This window comes from Phycodurus eques, chromosome 10 (assembly GCF_024500275.1).
Source record: "Phycodurus eques isolate BA_2022a chromosome 10, UOR_Pequ_1.1, whole genome shotgun sequence".
Classification (NCBI taxonomy): domain Eukaryota; kingdom Metazoa; phylum Chordata; class Actinopteri; order Syngnathiformes; family Syngnathidae; genus Phycodurus; species Phycodurus eques.
Window position 1 is genome coordinate 2,546,837 of NC_084534.1, and position 23,051 is coordinate 2,569,887.

Here is a 23,051-nt window from a genome sequence, read left to right on the forward strand (position 1 = left end):
GGGTAGGGGGGTACCGACAAGCAGTTTTGATTGTCCGTTGCCATTGGAGATTGTCCTTTTTTTGTAGCAGCACCAAACCAGACAGAGATGGAAGAACACAGGACTGATTCGATGACTGCTGTGTAAAACTGCCTCAACAGCTCCTGTGGCAGGCCATGCTCCCTCAGAAGTCGCAGGAAGTACATCCTCTGCTGGGCCTTTTTCAGGATGGAGTTGATGTTGAATTCCCACTCTCTGGAGAGACTGTAATTCCCATGGACTTGAAGGTTTCGACGGTTGACATGTGAGGGGCAGCTGTGGCAAAGGATGCCTCCTGAAGTCCACGATCATCTCTACAGTCTTGAGCGTGTTCAGCTCCAGGTTGTGTCGGCCGCATCACAGCTCCAGCCGCTCCACTTCCTGTCAATACGCAGACTCGTCACCGTCTTTGTTGAGGCCGATGACTGTGGTGTCGTCTGCAAACTTCAGGAGTTTGACAGCTGGGCGCGTTGAGGTGCAGGCGATCGTGTAGAGAGAGAAGAGCAGCGGAGAGAGGAGACAACCTTGGGTCGCCCAAGTGATGGTGGTGCATGTAGATGAGGTGATGTCCCCCAGCCTCACGTGCTGTCTCCTGCTCGTCAGGAAGCTGTAAATCCACTGGTAGATGGCAGGCGAGACGCTGAGCTGGGGAATTTTAGAGGAGAGGAGTTCGGGAATGATGGTGTTGAATGCAGAGCTGAAATCCAAGAACAGGATCCTTGCATAGGTCCCCGCGCCGTCGAGGTGTTCTAGGATGAAGTGCAGTCCAATGTTGACTGCGTCATCTGCAGACCTGTTTGCGCGGTAGTTCACACTGCAGGGGACCTGTGACGCACTTGAGGTGGTCCAGCACAAGGCGTTCAAAGGACTTCATGACTACAGATGTCAGGGCAACAGACTCATTCAGACCCGAGATTGCAGGTTTCTTGGGGACTGGATGATGGTGGAGCGTTTGAAACAAGATGGTACCTCGCACAGTTCCAGAGATCTATTGTAGATCTGTGTGAAGACCCGAGCGAGCTGGTCCGCGCAGACTTTGAGGTAGGATGGGGACACAAGGTCTGGGCCTTTGTTGATCTTTTGTTGTTTGAAGATGCGTCTCACCTCCTATTTGTGTATGGTCAACGAAGGAAGGTGAGTCAGAGGTGCAATGGTGGTCGGTGATGGGTGTGGGGTCTGAAAGTGTCCTCTTCAAATCTGCAGTAGAAGGTGTTAAAGTTGTCGGCTAGTTAGTCGTCGGCTAGTCTTTTATTATTCTCAACTTGAGGGTTGGTCGCTTGTAATTGGTTAGTGATTATAATGCATGCCAGACTGATTTAGAGTCGTTAGCGGTAAACTGTTTTTCTAGCTTTCCTGCAGAATTTATCTTTGCAATGTGAATTCCTTTAGTCACCTGGTTTCTAGCGCGATTATACAGGGGCCTATCCCCACTTCGATACGCGTCCGCTTTAGTCTGGCAAAGTTGCTTAAGGTTTTCAGTGATCCGCGGCTTGCTGTCAGTGAACGTGCAACATGACTTTGTTGGTACACACACCTCTTCACAGGAACTGATATAGGATGTAACAGTGTCCGTATATTCATCCAGGCTGCCAGCTGAATTTTCTTAGACATTCCAGTCTGTGCAGTCGAAACAGGTTTGAAGTTGTATCTCGTTGGTCTGCTTTTTCACTGATTTCACCGTAGGCTTTGTGCATTTAAGTTTTTGCATGTATGTTGGTATTAAGTGAATTAAGCAGTGATCAGACGAGCCCAGAGCAGCGGGAGGTATGGCACGGGATGCATTATTTTGCGTAGTATAGCAGTGGTCTAAAATGGTTTTTTCCCTGGTAGGACAGTTGATGTGCTGCTTGTATTTAGGGAGTTTGTGGTTGAGTTTAGCTTTGTTAAAGTCCCCGAGAATAATGAAGGGTAAGTCTGGGTGTTTTTTTTTTATAATTTCGTTTACTTGTTCAGCGAGCGTTAGCAGTGCGGCATTCGCGTTAGCTTGAGGAGTAATGTAAACACGGCCGAGAATGAAAGATGTGAACTCACGCGGTGAGTAGAATGGCTTACAGTTCAAAAACAGCGACTCCAAATCCGGGCTCCAGTGTGTGATGTGCTCCGTGACGTCGGTACACCCTTTTTCATTGATATAGAAGCGTATCCCGCCACCATTTGTTTTCCCTGATAACTCCGTTATGCGATCAGCTCGGTTTAGTTGGAAGCCCGGAAGCATTACGCCGCCATCCGGGACGCGTTCACAAAGCCATGCCTCCGTAAAGCACAGGGCGGCGGAGCGCCCGAAGTCTTTACTGGTCTTTGTCAGAAGATGAAGCTCATCCATTTTGTTGGGTAGGGAATGTAGATTCGCGAGCTGGATCGATGGGAACGGCATCTGTATCCTCGCTTACGGAGCTTCACTTGGATACCGGCGCGCTTCCCCCTTCGTTGTCTTCGCCTCCATGCGGCTTTGACCGCAGCCGCCCCTCCGGTGAGTAACTCAGAGAAAAAGCTGAGCGGATTTGCGAAAGTTGGCAAAAGAAAGTCCAGGGTAGACTCCCTAATGTTTAGCAAGTCTTCCCTTGTGTAAGTGAGTCGCGTAATGTCTCCAAAGACAAACGACAAACACAAAAACATAGAAAATACTAGAGAGCACGTAATCGAGGCAACCACACAGGTTGGTGCCATCTTGGCAAAATACAGTATCTTCCCTTTAAATTCACATTGAGCAGCAAACTGTATTTTCTTCACTAAATTTCAATTTAAACTCAGCATATTTTCTTCTGAACATTCTTACATTGAGCAGCAAACTGTATTTTCTTGTCTGGAAATATTTCCAGTAAGGCAAGAAAACACATTCATCGATTTTCCGTACCGTTTATCCTCACTAAATTTCACTTTTAGCATTTTTTCTTCATCGTATTTCTTGTTTTAAAAAAAAGAAAGATAAGGCATCATTTCAAAGGGTTAAGGAGCTCGTTGTGCAACTTCACTTGAGCAGCTTGCATTTTAGGATGTGACATCATAATACAGTAGTTTCGTGGCTTAGTTTAGACCAGACTGAACTAAAACGACTGAATGAAGATTAAAATGAACACACATTGATAGGAAACAAAAATATGACCTTAATTTTTTTTTCACAAACTTTGCCACCTACAGTACTTGACTCAAAGTGTGTAGCCACTTGCAGACACAATGATAGTACACTGGCCATAATATCCAACTAGAGTGTGCGTGACTATAAGGTGAAGTAACATATTCAAGGGTTCTTGTTAGGCACTGTGAGATGTGTCTCAGCTTGATAATTGACTCTTTCCTGCCATTAACGGGCAGCTACTGTATATATAGTATTGTAATGCCCTCGGAAGTGGTAAAGGAGGAAGGGAGTCACCAATGCACTTTTAGTTTCTTTATTGAAGTTGCGGCAACACAAAATCGCAAATTTATAAGCTGCTGTCAGCCACAACTCACACCAACTGGTCTTATCCCAAACTGACTTTTCCTTACACTTACGTCACACTACTCACCCACGCCCGCCCTCTTAAAGGCGTACACACATACCGTAATTTTTCGTGGATAATGCGCACCCATGTATAATACGCACCCCCAAATTTGACCTCAAAATTCTGGAAAACCCTTGATAAAAAAAATTATACACGAGAAATTCCGGTAAGTACAGACACAGTATCAAACTTATCAAACTGGGAGAGCTAGCAGTGAATGAGTTAAATAAGCAGATCCCTGAGGCAGAGAACATTCCTTGAAGTTTTATTTTTTAAATTCGAAATACTCAAAACAGAGTATTCGTTGCGGCCCCACTTACATTCGAACAATTTTGTCTGTAGAAACAAAACACAATTTGGTTCAGTTCAACTTTAAGTTCTAATTTAAGTACAATTATTATTTCAATCTTTCTTTCTTGTTGTCCTTTAAATTTTTGTTTTTGTGTTACATCCATGTTGTGTATTCTGTTTCATTCCAGTGATTAAAATCCAAATGCAGCACCATGAACGAAAAGTAAAAATAATCTTGGTGATCACGTCTACTAAAAGTTAGAATTGTTTTTAATAATAGTTCCCTGTGTGTTTGTCTGCGTGTCTTTCAGCGGTGAAGGCTACTGGGTGGGCAAAACCTCCCTGCGCAGTTGGAAGCAGTTGGCTTTGGAACAATTGGAGAAGGATGAACATGAAAGCAATCCGAGCAATGGTCAGAGCAATGGGAAGGGACCACATGCCAACAACAGCCAAGGTATGAAAAGTGCATTGCATTTATTCTTTCTAACTAAACTCTAACAGAAATAGCCACTTATCCCCCATGCAACTGACTACACGAATCATACATGCAAAGCAGTCGCCTTTTGGCGAAATTCGCCATTTTTAACTCAAAATAGGCCATTTACGTGAATCGTATAGATCTGATGAGTTTTTCCTGGGGGAGGGAGGGGCACAATCGCTCTCTTCATAGACGGTTTCGTACTCCTTGAACACTGGCAGCTAGGTCCATTCCACACATCCACACACGGATGTAATTGTGAATATTACTCCGCAGCGGACTAATTGGCATGAGGTTCCGCCTGTGCGCTCGGTACCTGGTTTGGTTAAGTCACATGAGTTGACGAGACCAGAAAAAACACTTCCGCCACTTCGGCTGTTACGAAGTAACATCACTTTTACTCCGTTACAATGATCTAAATGTCGCTCGCTACTTTTATTTATCAATTATTGCTTATTTATCAACTATTTTGTGCGTTAAACTACGACTTCACCTTCCGGTGGGCGCTGTTTGTGCCAATAGTGACGTTTAAGTCTAGTTCACCAATCAAATGACACAAGAGAGTCACATGACCGCACACAACGTCTTCTATTGGGCTCCCGGGGCATAAGTATTGACACCAGATAAGCCAGCCCGGCTGATCGTCGTGCCTAAGTGGCCACCATTTTGGGAAGGTCGTCGTTACTATGAAGGCAACGGCGCGCTAGTCGTTTACATTTAGATGAACAAAAACAACAGCTTTCATGTATTGTAGTATTTGTCTGGCACTGTCTGGACAAACGTGGATATTTCAGCTCACTTATTCATTCATTCATTCATTTTCCTCCGCTTATCCGAGGTCAGGTCACGGGGGCAGCAGCCTCCGCAGGGAAACGCAGACTTCCTTCTCCCCAGCCACTTCCTCCAGTTCTTCCGAAGGGAACCTGAGGCGTTCCCAGGCCAGCCGAGAGACATAGTCTCTCCAGCGTGTCCTTGGTCGTCCCCGGGGTCTCCTCCCGGTGGGACGTGCCCGGAACACCTCACTAGGGAGGCATCCTAATCAGATGCCCGAGCCACCTCATCTGGCTCCTCTCAATGCGGAGGCTCAGTGGCTCTACTCTGAGCCCCTCCCGGATGACCGAGGTTCTCACCGTATCTCTAAGGGAGAGCATACCCTGCGGAGGAAACTCAATTCGGCCGTTTGTATCCGGGATCTTGTTCTTTCGGTCACGACCCACAGCTCGTGACCATAGATGAGGGTAGGAACGTAGATCGATCGGTTCGGTTGTAGTTTTGACTGTGCATAAATACACGCACACAGCAACATCAGAATTTGCACATTCACATTTTAATTTGTAATTTATTTTTTCATTAATATTCATGCTGTGGTTAAAAAAATCTGAAGTTAACTCACTTTCTACTCAGTACTTGGCACTGTGTACTTTTTACTCTTAAGTAATTTTTTTGTGGACTACTTTTTATTTTTACTTGAGTCACATTATTGTCAAGTAACAGTACTCTTACTTGAGTACAATATTTGGCTACTCTACCCACCTCTGAAGTGGATATCCTCTATTGCTACACTTACGTTTAAAGGTCAGATGACAAAAATGTTATGGGGTCAGTTAAAATTCATATTTGCATTGTTTGTATCTTATGTAAGACATGCACGTAACTTTCAGCAAGTTTTCAGCGATAGTTTAGCTAAAAATGAGGTTACACATATTGAGCCCTACCCGAACATACCCGAAGCTCAAGACACCGGGGTGCGGTTAATCTATCCACCACAAGAGCTACCGGAAGTGACGTTGCAATTGCCAAACACAGCGCGCTACACTCAATGCAATGGCGAGCAACGTGTTGGAATATGAGGAGGAGGAGGATTTCGACGTACAGGAGTACCCAACTGAACTCGGCATCGTCAAACAGTACATGTTTGAGCCGATGAGGAGGTCGGAATCTGACCGTGACGACGACGAGCAGCCAAGTAGCAGCTGTATAACAGAAAAAGAGAGTGGCCACTGGGTCCATGTGATGGTATGTCAAAAGCATGTCTTTTTATACAGTCATGGCTTGAAATAATGGCACCCCAGGGGTGTCAAGATTTTTTAGCACGACTACATGTATTATATATTCATATAAGTTTCAGTGACACCGCACAAGCTTTTACGTAGTATGCAGTATTCCTATATATTGTGTGCCCATTGTGTGCCCCTCGCTCAAGTAGCGTTATAACACACTGCACAGAAAGTCTTTGCCGTGTCTGTTGGCTTGTCATATAAGCAAAAGTACAGACGACACTACTGAAAAGTACTACGTGGGTCTTTTTTTCCTACTGCCCATTGCATAGTAACCATAATAGAGTCGTAGGTATATACAAGGAAATCCTCACTTCTTGTCTGCGCTGCTTCGCCGCGGCACCATGGCGGCTGCGATATCTAGTTCTGTTGCTGGCGGTTGAGGTCCCGATGGCCGAAGAAAAAATAGTTGGCACCGCAGCTGGTTTCAGCCTCTCCTTCTTTAGCCAGTGCTTTCAGCTAAGTCTTTCTCAAAGCACGCCGATTCGAAGTGATCAGCACAGCGTTTGGAATGCTTGCTAGGCACCCATAGCTGACCACGTTTCTTCCCCTGTCGATTGACTTTCCCTATCCACTGGTCACGTATTCCTTTTTCACTTGGAAAGCCAAAACTCTTTCCACTGCCTGAACCTTTTGTACAACCAAATGCCACAAAATAAACCATTGTGACATCGCTAAATCATATGACAACAAATATACAAGGACGGGAACAACAGCATGGAGCAATAGCACACAACGCCTAATGAACAGGCTGTTTGGCGCGTGTGACGTCACAGTGCCAGATAGAGCCGAAGACCGGAAGGCGCTAGATGCAAAAAGCAGAAGGCGCATTCTGCATCATATTTATTGATTTAACTGTTATAATCACTTTGAAATGGCAGATGTGGTTTGTAAAGGGGTTATAGAGTTATCAATAATTTTTTTAACATCTTTGTCCTCTGACCTTGAAGTAACATTTGTGCTCATAAGTTCAGCCAGTGTCGTATTTGATGCAATGGTCTTTTGTATTTTCGCGTTGAGGTGCTGCGGGTCGTGGTCCTGGTTGTGGTCCCAGCGGAATCGCGAAGCACACGTAACATCGGCGACAAGAGTTGATCCGCTATTTCATCTTGTATTAATTAGGAAACATGGCTACAATTATCTAATTAGTTTACAGATATTACTGATAAATGTATTAAGCGATGGAGCGATGTTAGGGATTATGTCACAACACAGAATGAACTAACTTCAAATTCAGAAATCGACAATAAAAACAGAATAATATTGCACTTAATATTATCCTGGAGGATGCATTTAAGATTAGAATTTGAAGTTGGTAATAGTGAAAAATGAAGTTAAACAGTCAATGATTTTAGTCAATTCTTTTCCAGAATGAGAGTGCTTAAAGAGGAGGATGGTATTCATGTGGCACAACTTGAAGCTGGCGGAGATGGGCCTGGCTCAAGTTGGAGGCCAAAACAAAAAAAGCAAAGAAAGGAGGCAAATTTTATTTGAATGTTAAATTTGTACATCAGCATGTACCGTAATTTCGTGTGTATAATGCGCACCTATGTATAATACGCACTCCCAAAGTTGACCTCAAAATTCTGGAAAACCCTATGTATAATGCATTTTTACAATGCATGATTTTGCTTCTACCCATATGATGAAAACATGAAGTATTATCTGTATTTTTTTAATTTTTTCCAAGAATTATTCTGAAGTTAAGCACTTAATTTGTACACACAATACTTTTTATTTACTTGCTCTTATTTTGAAATTCACAGCCCTACTTTTATTTAGTAAATGAGGAAACACACGGTTGTACTCATATTTGATTACCCAGCTAGAATTTGTAAGATGTGTACAATTCTTTAAAGAAAACATGAAGGACGAGGCAAAACACATTTAATTGTATTTTAATGTGATTCAAATTAAACGGTCAACATTTCATAAAGAAAGTAATGCTGGTTGTTGTTCAGTCAGTTGTATTTAAATATATATATTGATTTCACAAATTCTGCCTGGGTATTTAAACTTATGAGCACAATTGTACATGTATGCAGTCATATGTAGCCCTGTCATATTGGAATGAAAGTGTAAGCTACACCTTTTTCATAACCTCTAGGTGGCATACGAGAATGTGTACAACCTTTGTGTACAACCTTTTCATAACCTCTAGGGGGTGGTGGCATATTGGAATCAAAGTGTACAGCTTTTTCATAACCTCTAGTTGGTGGCATACATTTATAAAATGTGAAAGTCATTTTCATTTTCTCCTATACCTATGTATAATGCGCAGTATTGACTTTTCACAATTGTTTGGGGGGGGGGGAAATGCGCATTATACACGAGAAATGACGGTACTTGAGTAGAGTAAGTAAGTTTATCTGCATGAACTATTTATTTACTTTCCTTGTTGTACTCTTCAGAGTCTTCCAGATTGCTTAATTTATGTTAAAATCCCAAAAATTCTCTGCGGGAGTCGGGGGCATCCTACAATGTTTTTTGTTTTTTTTAGGTCATCTTTTTTATGCCTTGGGGGTTTGCATGTCTGACTAATATATGCACTAGTCCCACATTTTTCATGGGGTGTTATGTTCCAGAACCCTCTGATATTTGATTGTATATATTTTAAAGCTTGTGAGATTCAGGTTAAAATCAATGGGCATCTCATTGTTTGCAGCATTGAGGTAAAAATATAAGTACACAATTATCAAAAAGACACACAGGAAGAGGTCATACAGAACATTAAGTCATTCACATTTGTGAGAAAGTTCATACTATGTTATGGAGGTGCGATTATTTAGACTCTGGTATTGCACAGATTTTTGATCAGAAAATATTAAGGATTTAACTGGCTTTCTGCAGTAATAGGCCAGTGTAGGTGTGTCTGTCGGTAGGTAGTACACATTTAGTCATCCGCTCTGCTGCTACTAAACCAACTCATACAACAGTAGGTCAGAGGCTCTCCATAGTTGATCTGAAGTTTATCAACTCTGGGTGAGCTGGGCTTGGTTTAGTTTCCTGAGGAAGTAGTGAGACCGCAACAAATAAACTGCGATATGGCGACGGATGACTCCAGCATGAAATGTGGAAAACTTTTGGCACAGATACAGTGACGTTAAGAATCAGTGTGGTGTCGCTGTATTCAATTTAGCCTATGAGTTTTAACGTGAATTGAGTAATTGTTTACTTATAGATGGCGGCCCTGAGCTCTCAGAGGGAAACGAGGAGGACATGAAGATGTTCAATGAGGACATTGTCTGCAGTCATGGTACGTTCACATAACTTGTACAATCTCCACATGTACAAACTCGCAGGTTACTTTTGTGTGTCATGGGTTAATGTATGGCAATGGTTGTTGCCGCATCAGGAGGTCTGAGTATTCTGGACACTGAACGTAAACTGGTCTCTTCTGAAGTTTGGACCAAGCTTAGAACATACTTCCCCAAAGCCCAAGAATTTACCCAAGACCAAAGTCCCTGTCCACAGTGTCTGGTAAGTGGACACGACTGATATTTTCTGATCACTTACTTTTTTTTTTTTTTTTAACTGCCCTTCATTTTCATTTTCGGTTCCTTTTGAATATATACCTTTCCCCCCCCCCCATGTATTGATTAGAGGAAATAACTGGAAAGCAAAGCTGCCAAATGTTACGGAACATCCTGACTCGTTACGGCCCTAACACCAATTGTTCCGGATATTGGTGGGGAGGGGGGAAATTCAGAAAAAAAAAAAAAAAAAAAAATTCATTTATCATCGCCTCCATGGTAATGAATAACCTACACTTCTGACACCTATCATTTGTTATCACCTTTCGTGTCATGAAGTCGTAAAACACCAAAATAAGTGATTGGGTGATACAGTACACTTGTCACATAGGTCTGGGTGGAACCGCCTTATAGTGGAGAGAGTGAAGCAGAATCCAAACATTTCATCCCTGTGTGTCCAGACACTGGAACAGGAAGAAAAGGACAATGAGGCTGTGAGTAAGATGATGGCTCTGGACCAGAAGAACCAGCTACTCAACCTCTTTCATGAGAAGAACCGACCAACCCTCACCAAGTGGCCTCAGGTAGTAAGTAACAAGTTAGAACATCAAGCACTGGAATTTTAATGTGCTGGACTTGATTAATAAATCTTTTCTGCTTTGTCTCTCCAGGACACAGACATACTTTATGTTGTTCCTCTGTTTTTTGTGGATGAGTGGCGAAAATTTATCAGGTATGTTTTTCTAGTTGCAAAACAAACATAGGTATTCTGTGTTAATCTACATTCATATATATTATTTACTTTTAGTGTACTTGTAACAATTGTCGGTGGAAACTGTATTAAGGTTGAGTCTTTCGGATGTTGTACAAAACCTCGGGTTATGAACTTCATTCGTTCCGTGACCCCGTTTGTAACCTGAAATATTCTTAAACCGAGGTAATGTTTCACATTGAAATCAATGAAAATGCAAATAATCGAGCCCCATAATTAATTTATAATTAGCTTTTTTTTCAGTGTCTGGCTCAAAATAAATATAGTGCAATATACTGTATAAGTTAAAAAACACTATTATCATAAATAAAACACCAATAAACATAACAGTTTATTACTCATTAACTAACTGAGGATGGGAAAGAGGAGGAGGACTCCAGCTCCTCATTGAAGAAGTGTTCTTCCATAAACACTTGGGGAAATTCTGATGCAGGTCTTTTTTCTTTTTGTCTGTTTCTTTTCCAATTTGATTGATTGCCTTTGGCACAATAAACGGATTCAGGGAAAGTTTTTATGTTCAGTGTTCAGAAATAAAATCTGAAACTGGGACATCATATTGCCATTTAAGTTTGATTGCTCTGCTCTCATTTGATTTAGTTTATAAATGTTTCGATTGCCTCACTCACACAATCACCAGCGAGCACTTCCACGTTTTGTGAGTCTCATATAGAACAACAAGCAACAACAAACATTTCCTCATTCTGTTTTTTTTGTTAGCCCTTTGTTTACGTTTTTGTGGAAAAGTGACGCGCAACAATATCACACCTGCCTTTGGAAGACCATTTCCACCAATATTTATTATTATTATTTTTGTTTTTTTACTAGGCAGGAAGCCTATTTCTGCCAGCATTTTTTTGTTATTTTTACTCATAATGGCGGGGCCTGTTTCCGCCAGTGAACTTTCTTTTTTTTTTAAACTGGAAGTAGCCCATTTCCAATTATTTTTGCTCCCCACGGGAATCTAAAAGTTTGACTTTTTGAAGGTTTTGTGTATTTGTACATGACAAAATGTAGGAAAGTTACATTAACTTAGAGTTACATGGGCTATGTGTAAACGTTATTGCTCACCCCGGAAATCGAAACGTTTACTTTATAAAGGTTTTATGTATTTGTACATGACAAAAATGTTTTTATACATATGTACGTGTGTTTTTATACATGTGATAGCCTATCCACATTAAAGATGGCATGCACCTGCACCTGATGTCTCGCCTCCTGCTGTTGCTTTGGCACGTGTAGGAGTAAACAAATAATAAATACATTTAAAAAATTCACTTGCAAAAACAGGCTTCTGCCAGTACAAAAGAAAAGAAAAACACTGGCGGGAATGGGCTCCGCAATTATTAGTATTTTTTATTTATTTATATAGATACTATCGGAAATGGGATTCCTACCCTGGTTTAAAAAAAATATTTTATTTTTTTTTACTGGCGGGAATGGACTTCGATACCTACATCCATGTTCATTCATAAATTAAACACAGCAGCCACCTGTGGTCCCATCTGTGATTGGCTGAATGTGTGTGGGCGGAACTTCTGCCATGCAAACACCTGAGTGGAGAGCAATTTTGACGTCTTAACGAGACGCTTAAATAGTATTTTTTGAAGGAGGGGGGGGGGGGGGGGGTTTCTCGACTTTTTTTTACCACGTCAATCACAAACGCTATTAGATTTGTGATTGGATGATCAAGGATGCAGAGGCGGAACGTCCGCCGAGAAGGCAAGTGTAACAGATTTCCGCCTTACGCAGAGGAGCAGACTAGTTTTCAGCTAATAGCAATGCGTTATGCATGGAGTCAATGATCGTCATGCAGCTCGAGTAGAAGCACATAGATCCTTCCGTTCGTCCATACCAAGACCGTTTGCAAACCAAAAATAATACGTTACTACTAGAGATCATTTTTCTCCGAAAATCTTGGCCGTAACCCTAATTATTCGTAAACCGGGCCATTCGTACAGGTTCCACTGTATATGGAATACCTGTTTGGACCATTTTTGTTGTGTTTTTAATTTCCCTCATGGGATGATTAAAGTATCTGTCTATATTTCCTTCCTTTCTTGCTTCTACCTCTTTCCTTCCTTTCTTGCTTGCTGTCTTGCCTGCATTCCTTTCTTTCCTTCCCTCTCATTCTTTTTCTTTTTTTTCATTTTCTTTTTTTCTTTTAGGCGACCCACTAAATCCTCCCCAGTGTCCAATGTGGGCAACAGCCTTCTGGTTTGTCCACATGGAGGCTTCATGTTCACCTACGACTCCCTGATCAACGGAGACGCACAACAGTGAGTGTTGCTCATTTCAGTGACTTAACGTATGGCCTTGACGTCACTTTGTTCTCAAGCAAACAGCTTAGGCTAAATGTGCATTTACAACTGCAGGGATTTTTTTTAGATTGAGCACAATCACTTCCATGACCTCCAATTAAGATTTACATTTTCTTTTCCATGCATGGCCGGCAATGCATGTAGGCAAATCCTAAGGACAGCGTGGCCTCCTATATTACTATTAATTCTTAATGCCAAGTCAAACTTTTTCTACTGTGAAGAAAGGAGAGAGAAGTGAATTAAAATTACCCACACCTGACAGTAAACCAGATGTACAGTGCCGTGAAAAAGTATTGGCCCCCTTCTCAAATTTGTATATTTTTGCAGTTTCCCCACTTTAACATTGAAGATCATCAAATAAATATAAATATCAGACAAATATAACCCACGTAAACTTAAAATGCTGTTTTGAAATGGTGATTTAATTTATTAAGGGAAAAAAACTATTCATTTACCTGGCCCTTTGTGAAAAAGTAATGGCCAGGGGCAGACTGGGGGGAAAAAGTGGCCCGGGAGTCATGGACAGACTGGCCCAGTTCATGCGCGCCGTATGGAGCCAGCCAGCCGGCAACACAAATTTCATGTAACCTGGTGATAAAAAAATTCTTAATTTGAGGCTCTTTTGGACCATAATTCATTAGTTAATAACCTCAAAAACCTAAAACTAAAAATAGGAACAAAGACGAAAGGAATATATTAAGGACGACCATCATTCAGACCCCCTTAAATTGTTCACTCTTTGTTATATTGCAGCCATTTGATAAAATCATTTCAGTTCATTTTTTCCTCATTAATGTACACACAGCACCCTATATTGACAGAAAGAAAACTGAATTGTTTAAATTTTTGCAGTTATTAAAAAAACAACTGAAATATCACAGCCATAAGTGTTAAGACCCTTTGCTATGACACTCATATATTTAACTCGGGTGCTGTCCATTTCTTCTGGTCATCCTTGAGATGGTTCTACACCTTCATTGGAGTCCAATGAGAAATAAGATTCTCTGGTTTGATGAGACCAAGATAGAACTTTTTGGCCTTAATTCTAAGCGGTATGTGTGGAGAAAACCAGGCACTACTCCTCACCTGTCTAATACAGTCCCAACAGTGAAGCATGGTGGTGGCAGCTTCATGCTGTGGGGGTGTTTTTCAGCTGCAGGGACAGGACGACTGGTTGCAATCGAAGGAAAAATGAATGCGGCCAAGTACAGGGATATCCTGGACAAAAACCTTCCCCAGAGTGCTCAGGACCTCAGACTGGGCCGAAGGTTCACCTTCCAAAAAGACAATGACCCTAAGCACACAGCTAAAATGACGAAAGAGTGGCTTCAGAACAACTCTGTGGCTGTTCTTGAATGAACCAGCCAGAGCCCTGACTTAAACCCAATTGAGCATCTCTGGAGAGACCTGAAAATGGCTGTACACCAACGTTCACCACCCAACCTGACAGAACTGGAGAGCATCTGCAAGGAGCAATGGCAGAGGATCCCCAAATCCAGGTGTGAAAAATCATTTACAAAAAGACTCATGGCTGTATTAGCTCAAAAAGGTGCTTCTACTACAGTGGGGCAAAAAAGTATTTAGTGAGCCACCAATTGTTCTCCCACTTAAAGATGAGGCCTGTAATTTTCATCATGGGTATACCTCACCTATGAGAGACAAAGTGAAACAAAATAATCCAGAAAATCACATTGTCTGATTTTTTTAATGAATTAATTGGTAAATTCCTCTATAAAAAAAAATAAATAAATAAAAATTAAGGGGGTCTGAATACTTTCCGTGCCATGACTCTAAGTCAAGGTATGAGTAAACACCTGAAATGCAACTTGAAACGATGAGCTGCAATCACAAAACTAAACTGTGACGCAGTACGTGTTAAGATGCGTAAAAACAAACCATATATGAAAGCCCTGGCAAGCACCTGCACGCTGAGTTGCTTCTTATTCTCTTTCTCTCTGTTTACTGGTTGTTTTGCACAGACTGACAGACAAGGCTCATTCACTCACGCTCTCTCATTGAGATTTTCCACCCTTTTACTGATCCTAGAAGAGATGCAAGGTACATGGAACAAGCATGACACTACAGTGTATAAAGTACTCACCATTGTCTTGCTTTTAAATGAAGGAGGCCGAGTTGAATTGGCTGATGTAGATGAGTGCTTCTCAAATGTTTCACACAAAGTACCACCTCCACAAATACTTGGATCTCAAAGTAACACCAACATTAAAATACAGTAGCATCATAGTTGCTGTTCATCAAAAACGAGGCAGAGGCTTCCTTCTCAAAAAGTATTTAATATTGTAAGCCACTGTAATATAGTCAAATGTATATAAGTAATGAATTCAATGCAAATATTTTGAACACAAAAGTTAAATAAACATTGTCGCTAAATAAATATTTGGAAACAAATAAATATTTGGACACAAAATTCTTAAATGCAACTGTTTTGAACTTAAGTTATATACATCTGAACTGTAGTCAACAAGTATACTGTACTGGAGGAAAAAAACTTTTAAGCCACTAACATTGTTTACATTTTGAACATTTATTTCAGGGATTGTCACATACCAATAGAGGGCGCCGGCGTAACACTAATGGTACCACCCATATCACACTTTGACAATCACTGAACTGTAGACAATTTGAGGGTCACAGTCCTCTCGGGAGTCCCCTCTGGAACATGCATGCTGGCCTTTGATTGAGATTTAACAAAATATGGATTGTGTCAAATCTCTCTGACCCAAGGCTCCCGGCACCTTAGGTACTAAGGGAGTCCTGACCGGCTCTCCGTTTTAAAGGGTTAAAGCTCCCTGTTGTCCCACAGTGGACCGTAAACAGCGACGGGAGCTTGCTTAAGCCGGTATCGAGAAAGATTCGGCAAGGTTCTAACAGCCACCTATGAAGCATTAGCCCCGCTTAAATTAGGCCACGCCTCGACAGCGTAACCTGAGCAGATGTCGGGCAAAACTCTAACGACGCTTCTTTAAAGCTGCTCCCTCTCTTAATGATCTTTTGCACTTCTTACTGACCTAGAATTTCTGACGGTCTTTATACGACAGTCTGGACCTGAGGACCCAAACTGATGGCTGAACATTCTCCTTCAGGGTTTTCTGTTAAAGAGCAGAATTCATGGTTTTATCAATCACAGAAAGTTGTCCAGGTCCTGAAAGAGCAAAGTAGCCCAAAACCATTACTCTACCACCACCATGTTTGACTGTTGGTATGATATTCTTTTTCTGAAATGCTGTGCTACATTTACGCCAGATATAACGAGACACACACTGTCCAGAAAGCTCAACTTTCATCTTGTCAGTCCATGTACAGTGGTGTGAAAAAGTGTTGGCCCCCTTCTCAAATTCAAATTCTCTAAATTTTCTTCGTAGTTTCCCCACTTTGTTTATTATCAAACAAATGTAAATATAAGACAAATATTACCCAAGAGAACTTAAAATGCTGTTTTTAAATGGTGATTTAATTTATTCAGGAAAATAAACTATTCAGTTACCTAGCCCTGTGTTAAAACATATTTACCCCCCTTGTTAAATCATGAATTAATTGTGGCAAATCACAATTTCTGGTTCATTTTCACTGATCACACCTAAGTCTGATTACCTCCAGACCTGTTCAATCAAGAAATTACTTAAACAGAATGTCCTGACAAAATCAAGTCAGACAAAAGATCTAAAAAAAAAAAAAAAAAGCTGCAACAAATTCCTGAACAGCCCAGAAATAAAGTAATTGTCATCGATCAGTCTGGAAAGGGTAACAAAAGCCATTTCTAAAGCTTTCGGATTCCAGCAAACCATAGGGAGATCCATTATCCTCACATGGAGAAAACATGCAACAGTGGTGAACCTTCCCAGGAGTGACCGGCCTACAAAGATTACCCCAAGAGAACAGCAATGACTCATCTAGGAGGCCACAAAGGAACTGAGGACCTCCCTTGTCTCAGTTAAGGTCAGTGTTCATGACACAAGAAGGAAAAGACTGACCAAAAATCGCATCCATGTCAGAGTTCCACTACTTGACCAAAAAGAACATAAAGACTTGTCTTACTTTTGCAAAAAAAATAAAATAAATCTGAATGAATCCCAAGACTTTAGGAAGAATATTATATGGACTGACAAGATGAAAGTTGAGCTCTCTGGAAGGTGTGTGTCTTGTTACATCTGGTGTAATTGTAGCACATTTCAGAAAAAGAACATCATACCAACAGTCAAACATGGTCATGGTAGTGTGATGGTCTTGGTCTGATTTACTCCTTCACGACCTGGCCAACTTGCTGTGATTGATGGAACCATGATTTCTGCTCTTTAACAGAAACCCCTTCAAGATGACCCTAAGCATCAGTTTATGACCTCAAGCTGAAGCACACTTGGGTTCTGCAGCAGGATAACGATCCAAAAGACACCAGCAAGTCAATTTCTTGAATGGCTTAAAAAAACAAAATGAAGGTTTTGGAGTGGCCTAGTCAAAGTCCAGACTTGAAACAGATTGAAATGCAGTGGCATGACCTTAGTAAGTCCGTTCATGCTCTAAAAGACTCAATTTTTCCCGAATTCAAACAATTCTGCAAGGAAGAGTGGGCCAAAATACCTCCACAGGGATGTGAAAGATTCATTGCCAGTTAAAGAAAACACTTGAGTTCAGTTTTTGCTGCTGAGTTTGGCCCAACAAGTTACTAGGTTTAGGGGGCCATTACTTTTTCACACAGGGCCAGGTAACTTAGTAACTGAATATGTTTTTTTCCTTAATAAATGGAATCACCATTGAAAACAGCATTTTAAGTTCACTTTGGATATATTTGTCTGATATTTACATTTGTATGAAGGAGCGAAGTAGCCCATTAAATTTTTTTCCTTAATAAATGAAATCACCATTTAAGAGCAACATTTTAAGTTCACTTGGATAATATTTGTGATATTTAAAAAAATAATAATAATAAATAAAAAATATGACTGCAAAAATCTAGGAATTTGAGGAGGTGGCCAATCCTTTTTCACGGCAATGTAATAGTCTCCCAAAATCTTGGGAATCATTCAGTTGTTGTTGTTTTTTTGCAAAGTTAGACGAGCCTTGATGTTATTTTTGGTTAGGAGTGGTTTTCGCATTGGAACTCTGCCATGGATGCCATTTTTGCCCAGTCTCTTCCTTATTGTTGTATCATGAACACTGACCTTAACTGAGGCAAGGGAGGCCTGCAGCTCTTGAGTTGTCCTGAGTTCCTTTGTGCCCTCCTGGATGAGTTATTGCTCTTCTGTTGGGCTAATCTTTGTAGGCCGGCCGTTCCTGGGCAGGTTCACCACTGTTCCATGTTTTCTCCATGTGAGGATAATGGCTCTCCCTATGGTTTGCTGGAATCCGAAAGCTTTAGAAATGGCTTTTGTAACCTCTTCCAGACTGATAGATGTCAATAACTTTATTTCTCGACTGTTCTGGAACTTTTACAAATTTGCCAATGAAGCACAGTCCTCTAGCAATTTAGAGTTGCTCTTAGTAAATACCTGGAGTCACTCTCTTTAAAAACCAAAGACCAAGTCCGAAACCTTGGTGTTCTGATAGATTCCGACCTGACTTTCAGCAGTCTTATCAAATCAATTACTAAAACTGCCTTCTACCATCTGAAGAACATATCCAGAGTGAAGGCTTGCATGTGTCAAGCAGACATCCATGCTTTTATCTCAAGTAGACTATTGTAATGGTCTTCTGACTGGACTCCCTAAAAGAGCATTAAACAGCTGCAGCTCATTCAGAATGCGGCAGCTCGGGTTCTGACCAGAACAAAGAGGTCAGAGCATATTACTCCAATTCTAAAGTCTTTACACTGGCTTCCAGTCAGCTTTAGAATATATTTTAAAGTTCTGCTACTGGTCTATAAATCACTATAAATGGTTTAGGTCCTGCATACATGAATGAAATGCTAATGGGATATAAACCCAGTAGGCTCTGAGATCGATAGACTCAGGTCAAATGGTGGAGCACACAGTCCAAAGCAAAACTTGGTGATGCAGCATTTAGCTATTATGCTGCACACAAATGGAATAAGTTGCCAACAGAAGTGACGTCAGTCCCAAGTGTGCATGTTTTTCAGTCCAAGTTAAAAACTCTTCTTTTTTCCCATGCTTTCTAGAGCATTTCCACTTTTAAATATTTCTTGCACTGTACGCTGTTTTAATTGTATTTTTTATTTTATTCTATTTGTTTTAAATGTTTATAAGCTGTTTTATTTCTTTGTTTTTAAATGCTTTTAATTATGTAAAGCACATTGACTTACCTTGTGTATGAAATGCGCTATATAAATAAATTTGCTTTGCTTTAGGGTAGTTTGAAATGACTAATAGAGTGATAATCTGGTACAGTGACAATTAGGGTTGGGCATTGTTTGAATTTGAGCGATTCCGGTCCCGATTAAGGTTACTCATTTCGATTCTGGTTCCAAAAGATTCTCTATTACGATTCTTTTAAGGGCCTGGGTCAAAAAACTTTGTATGGTTTATATAAAGGGTGTCCAAATTATGAACATCCTTTTTCTGAGCAGCCCGCAGCATAGAGTAAAATGAACATTTGACTCACGGTTCTGTATAACCAGTGTCAATATCAAACCTATGAACTAAAAGGCAAGGTGTGTGGAACTAACCAATTGACTTAATATTCATGAATTGAATGTTTCAAGCTAAAACTTAAATATAGCATTGTTAAAACTGTTATTTGTGACTCTCTTATCACGTCAAATTGTTTATATTTGCAAGTTTCATCTTGACCTCCTGTTTTAAGCTTGTAGTCTTTTATTTTGTAGCGTACGCACCGGAACTCAACATTTTGGCACGAAAAGTAACTTCACACGACATCGGTGAATTTTGAAAACGAAAGTAAACCTAGAAGGCAAGAAAAGGAGTAATGAATGGACCCAAATGCTGTAAAACGTTGATTCCTTTACCTACCCACCGATGAGGCACAAGGTTAGTGTTGGTGGTACTGTGAGACGACGTTTATGTGAATTTTTTCCCAATTCATTGTGATGTAAAGTTACTAGTTTGACCTTTGACATTTTGGCTCAATGTTAGGCTTTTTTTTCTGTCATTGGCTCTTACGTTGGGTTGAAGACTAAAATAAATGCTAAAAACCATCAGTGCAAAACTGCAACCAAAGTTTACCTTGTTAGGTGCCTCAATGTTGGCATAGACGTATTTTATTGTTTCACTTACCCAATTTGATTTGACTAAAGTGCCGCACGGTGTCGTCTGAGGCTCGGAGCAGGAGGGAGTGCGTCAGACTTCTACACATCGTGAAAACCTCCTTTGCACAATATAATCTCATTCCAAGTGAAGTGACTGGTCATTTATTTTAACAAACTAAAGACACACTCTTTTTCGCCGCTGCCGTTGGGCACAACCACATCTTCGTGCGTGTTCTTCTTTGTGGGTTTTCACCACTCTTCTTCGAGGTCGGCAGACTGTAGGCATCGAAACTGTGAACCAAAATTTTTAAATTTGAACGATTCCGTGAGAACCGGAACGTTAGTCTCTGTTCCAATCGGTTCTCGCATATCGATGCCCAACCCTAGTGACAATTGTGCAAATGGTGCAGAGACTTCAAGAATATTCTCTTTAATTGTGGCACAAATCTAATGCCATACTGTCGGAAGATGTAGGGAATTAATTGATGGGACTACAGAGAACCGTGTAAACGTCAAAATGACCTAACTGTCCGGAGCGCAGGAAAGAAAAAGAAGAGGTGGAAAGATGGGAGAAAGAGGTAAAGTTGTTGCGACTTTTGGTTTGTCCCATCAGGGGTCGCCATAGCGAGTCACTCTCATGATGATGATGATGATGAGCAGTAATGACCAGTGTTCCCACAGTTACCGTAAAAAAGTTACTTTGTTACTTTACTGATTACTTGATTTTAAAAGTAACTAAGTTACATAGATCATTTTACACTTGAAACTATGAATCCCATGATCCACAATGAAACTCAGCCCTGGAATTTATCACGGATTACAGATACAGTAATCCTACACTATATCACGGTTTCTTGCTTCGCTGTCCCGCTATATTGTAGATTTATTTATTTTTATTACAGTTGTGACGCTATTTTTTATACTGTTTTTACAATATTTTTGTGTCATCCATTGCTTTCTCTCTCAATATATTATGTTTAGGTTTTTAATTTTACATTTTTAGGACGATATGCAGTATTTTCCCAAAAACTATCACGGCAAATGATAGTATCATTGTTTTTTATGCCACTGAGTGATATTAGAGCATAATAATTTAAGTACATCCTTTTAAATAACAATTAACATTGCAATGTAGAAACATAAATATCTTAGATAAATAAAAAATATAAGCACTTGAACAAACATTTGGCACAGATCAACAGATTGCACACATTCATGCCTTGACAGGCAATATACTGCCAATCAAGTTCCCAGTTGGTTAAGTATAGCAACATTAATAACAGCACAAGTAGATCAAAGCAACCTGTTTTGACTCAAGATTTGTACTAATTTTCAAAAGTCTGTAGCCTTTCTTTAAACACTGCTTTGTCAACATGTTCAATGGCTACATCTCTTAAAATAGTGAGTAATGCTATACTGTATGTGATGTGATTGATTATACGTGCGACATATATGCTGTCACGTTTGTATTTGCATTGCTGTAATTTCAAGATGATGGTGGGATGGTTGTGTTTAAAATTGATTTTGTCACTTTGAGGTTTTAAGTTGTGTTGTCTTTGTTGCAACTTCATACAAATTTGGCATGCCGAGATCAGCCTACAGAATTTTAGGCCCGATAGTGGCCCGATTGTCGTGCCTGACATATTTTGTCGGCAACGAAAAAACTTCTTGTATTGTGACATAATACACGACCAAGGTTTTGCCCCTACGACGCCAAAATGAAAAGTCTAGCATGTTTTTTATTTTTTTTATTTTTTTTTATATCTTCTGTGTAGTGTGACATGGACTACTCTCGACAGTGAAGGTCCACCAATAGGATTGCGATTGCGACTGGCGCTTCGCCTCCCTTGTTCCCTGTTGTCAACATAATCGGGCGCTCGTGTCAACATTTATTTATGCGCATGAACCAATGTTTACCCAAGCTTTAGCGAATGATTGAACAGAACGCCGGCATGTTGACGTACAAACGTTAGTGCTAGCACTAGCTTGCTAGGCTACATAACATTATGTTGCCGGCTTGCGAGCCGTATTGTATTAAAAGTACGTGAACATACAGTACCTTCTTGAATGGACACCCCACTCTCGAGCACCGGTAACGACGCCACGTTTTTCCTCTGTTGTTTTTATCCCCCCCAACGTAATACAATATATTGGTGCAATCTATTGTTGTTATCTTCCCCATGGTAACGGGTGTATCCAGTCGCGTTGGTCGGTGACACGTTTTCTGGTTCCGCCTCCCTGACAGTCTTTGATTTGACAAGATAAAGCCCAGTAATCGTAAAAGACGGGATACAGCGGTATTGTAATAAATGTCATGTAGTGTTGCCAGTGGCTTACCAAGCTCTGGCAACATTTTTTGACAGTAGTCTGACATAGTGTCATCATGAAAAACCACATTTGTCTTGTAGTCTGATCCAGGCATTAGCGGAATGGCCCCGTGTTCATCTGGCTTGAATGAAAACATTTTCCCACATCGTCGGGTAGCTTTAGGCTTTGGAACTCCCATAATTTCTTTTGTATAATGCACATTTTCTCCTCCCAAACAATTGTCAAAAGTCAAGAGTGCGCATTATACATAGGTATCGGGGAAAATGAAAAAAAACTTTCACATTTTGTAAACGTATGCCGCCATCTAGAGGTTATGAAAAAGCTGTACACTTTCATTCCAATATGGCACCACCCTCTAGAGGTTATGAAAAAGTCGTACACTTCCATTCTAGCATGCCACAGCCACCTAGAGGTTATGAAAAAGGTGTAGCCTACACTTTCATTCCAATATGACATGGGTACATATGACTGCATATATGTACAATTGTGCTCATAAGTTTACATACCCAGGCAGAATTTGTGAAATATATATATATTTTTTTAATACGACTGATGACTGAGCAACAACCATCATTAATTTCTTTGTGGTTATGTTTTGTTTAATGATAATGCATTTCTGAAATGCTTGACAGTTTATTTTGAAACCCATTAAAATAA

At 40.6% G+C, this 23,051-nt stretch overlaps 1 protein-coding gene across 8 annotated transcripts in view; it reads left to right on the forward strand.

Moving 5' to 3' along the window:
* usp48 (ubiquitin specific peptidase 48) overlaps positions 1-23,051 on the forward strand; it is a 97,740-nt gene that overhangs the window by 48,565 nt on the left and 26,124 nt on the right. For 5 of the 8 annotated variants that reach the window (XM_061689198.1, XM_061689200.1, XM_061689197.1 and 2 more), the window contains 6 exons: positions 4,103-4,245; positions 9,508-9,582; positions 9,682-9,806; positions 10,261-10,386; positions 10,471-10,532; positions 12,737-12,847. In XM_061689198.1, coding sequence (XP_061545182.1) covers positions 4,103-4,245; positions 9,508-9,582; positions 9,682-9,806; positions 10,261-10,386; positions 10,471-10,532; positions 12,737-12,847 — 642 coding nt within the window. Of the gene's footprint in view, positions 1-4,102; positions 4,246-9,507; positions 9,583-9,681; positions 9,807-10,260; positions 10,387-10,470; positions 10,533-12,736; positions 12,848-14,042; positions 14,297-23,051 lie in introns of those variants that run through there. The other 3 variants (XM_061689199.1, XM_061689196.1, XM_061689202.1) reach the window with 2 other exon arrangements.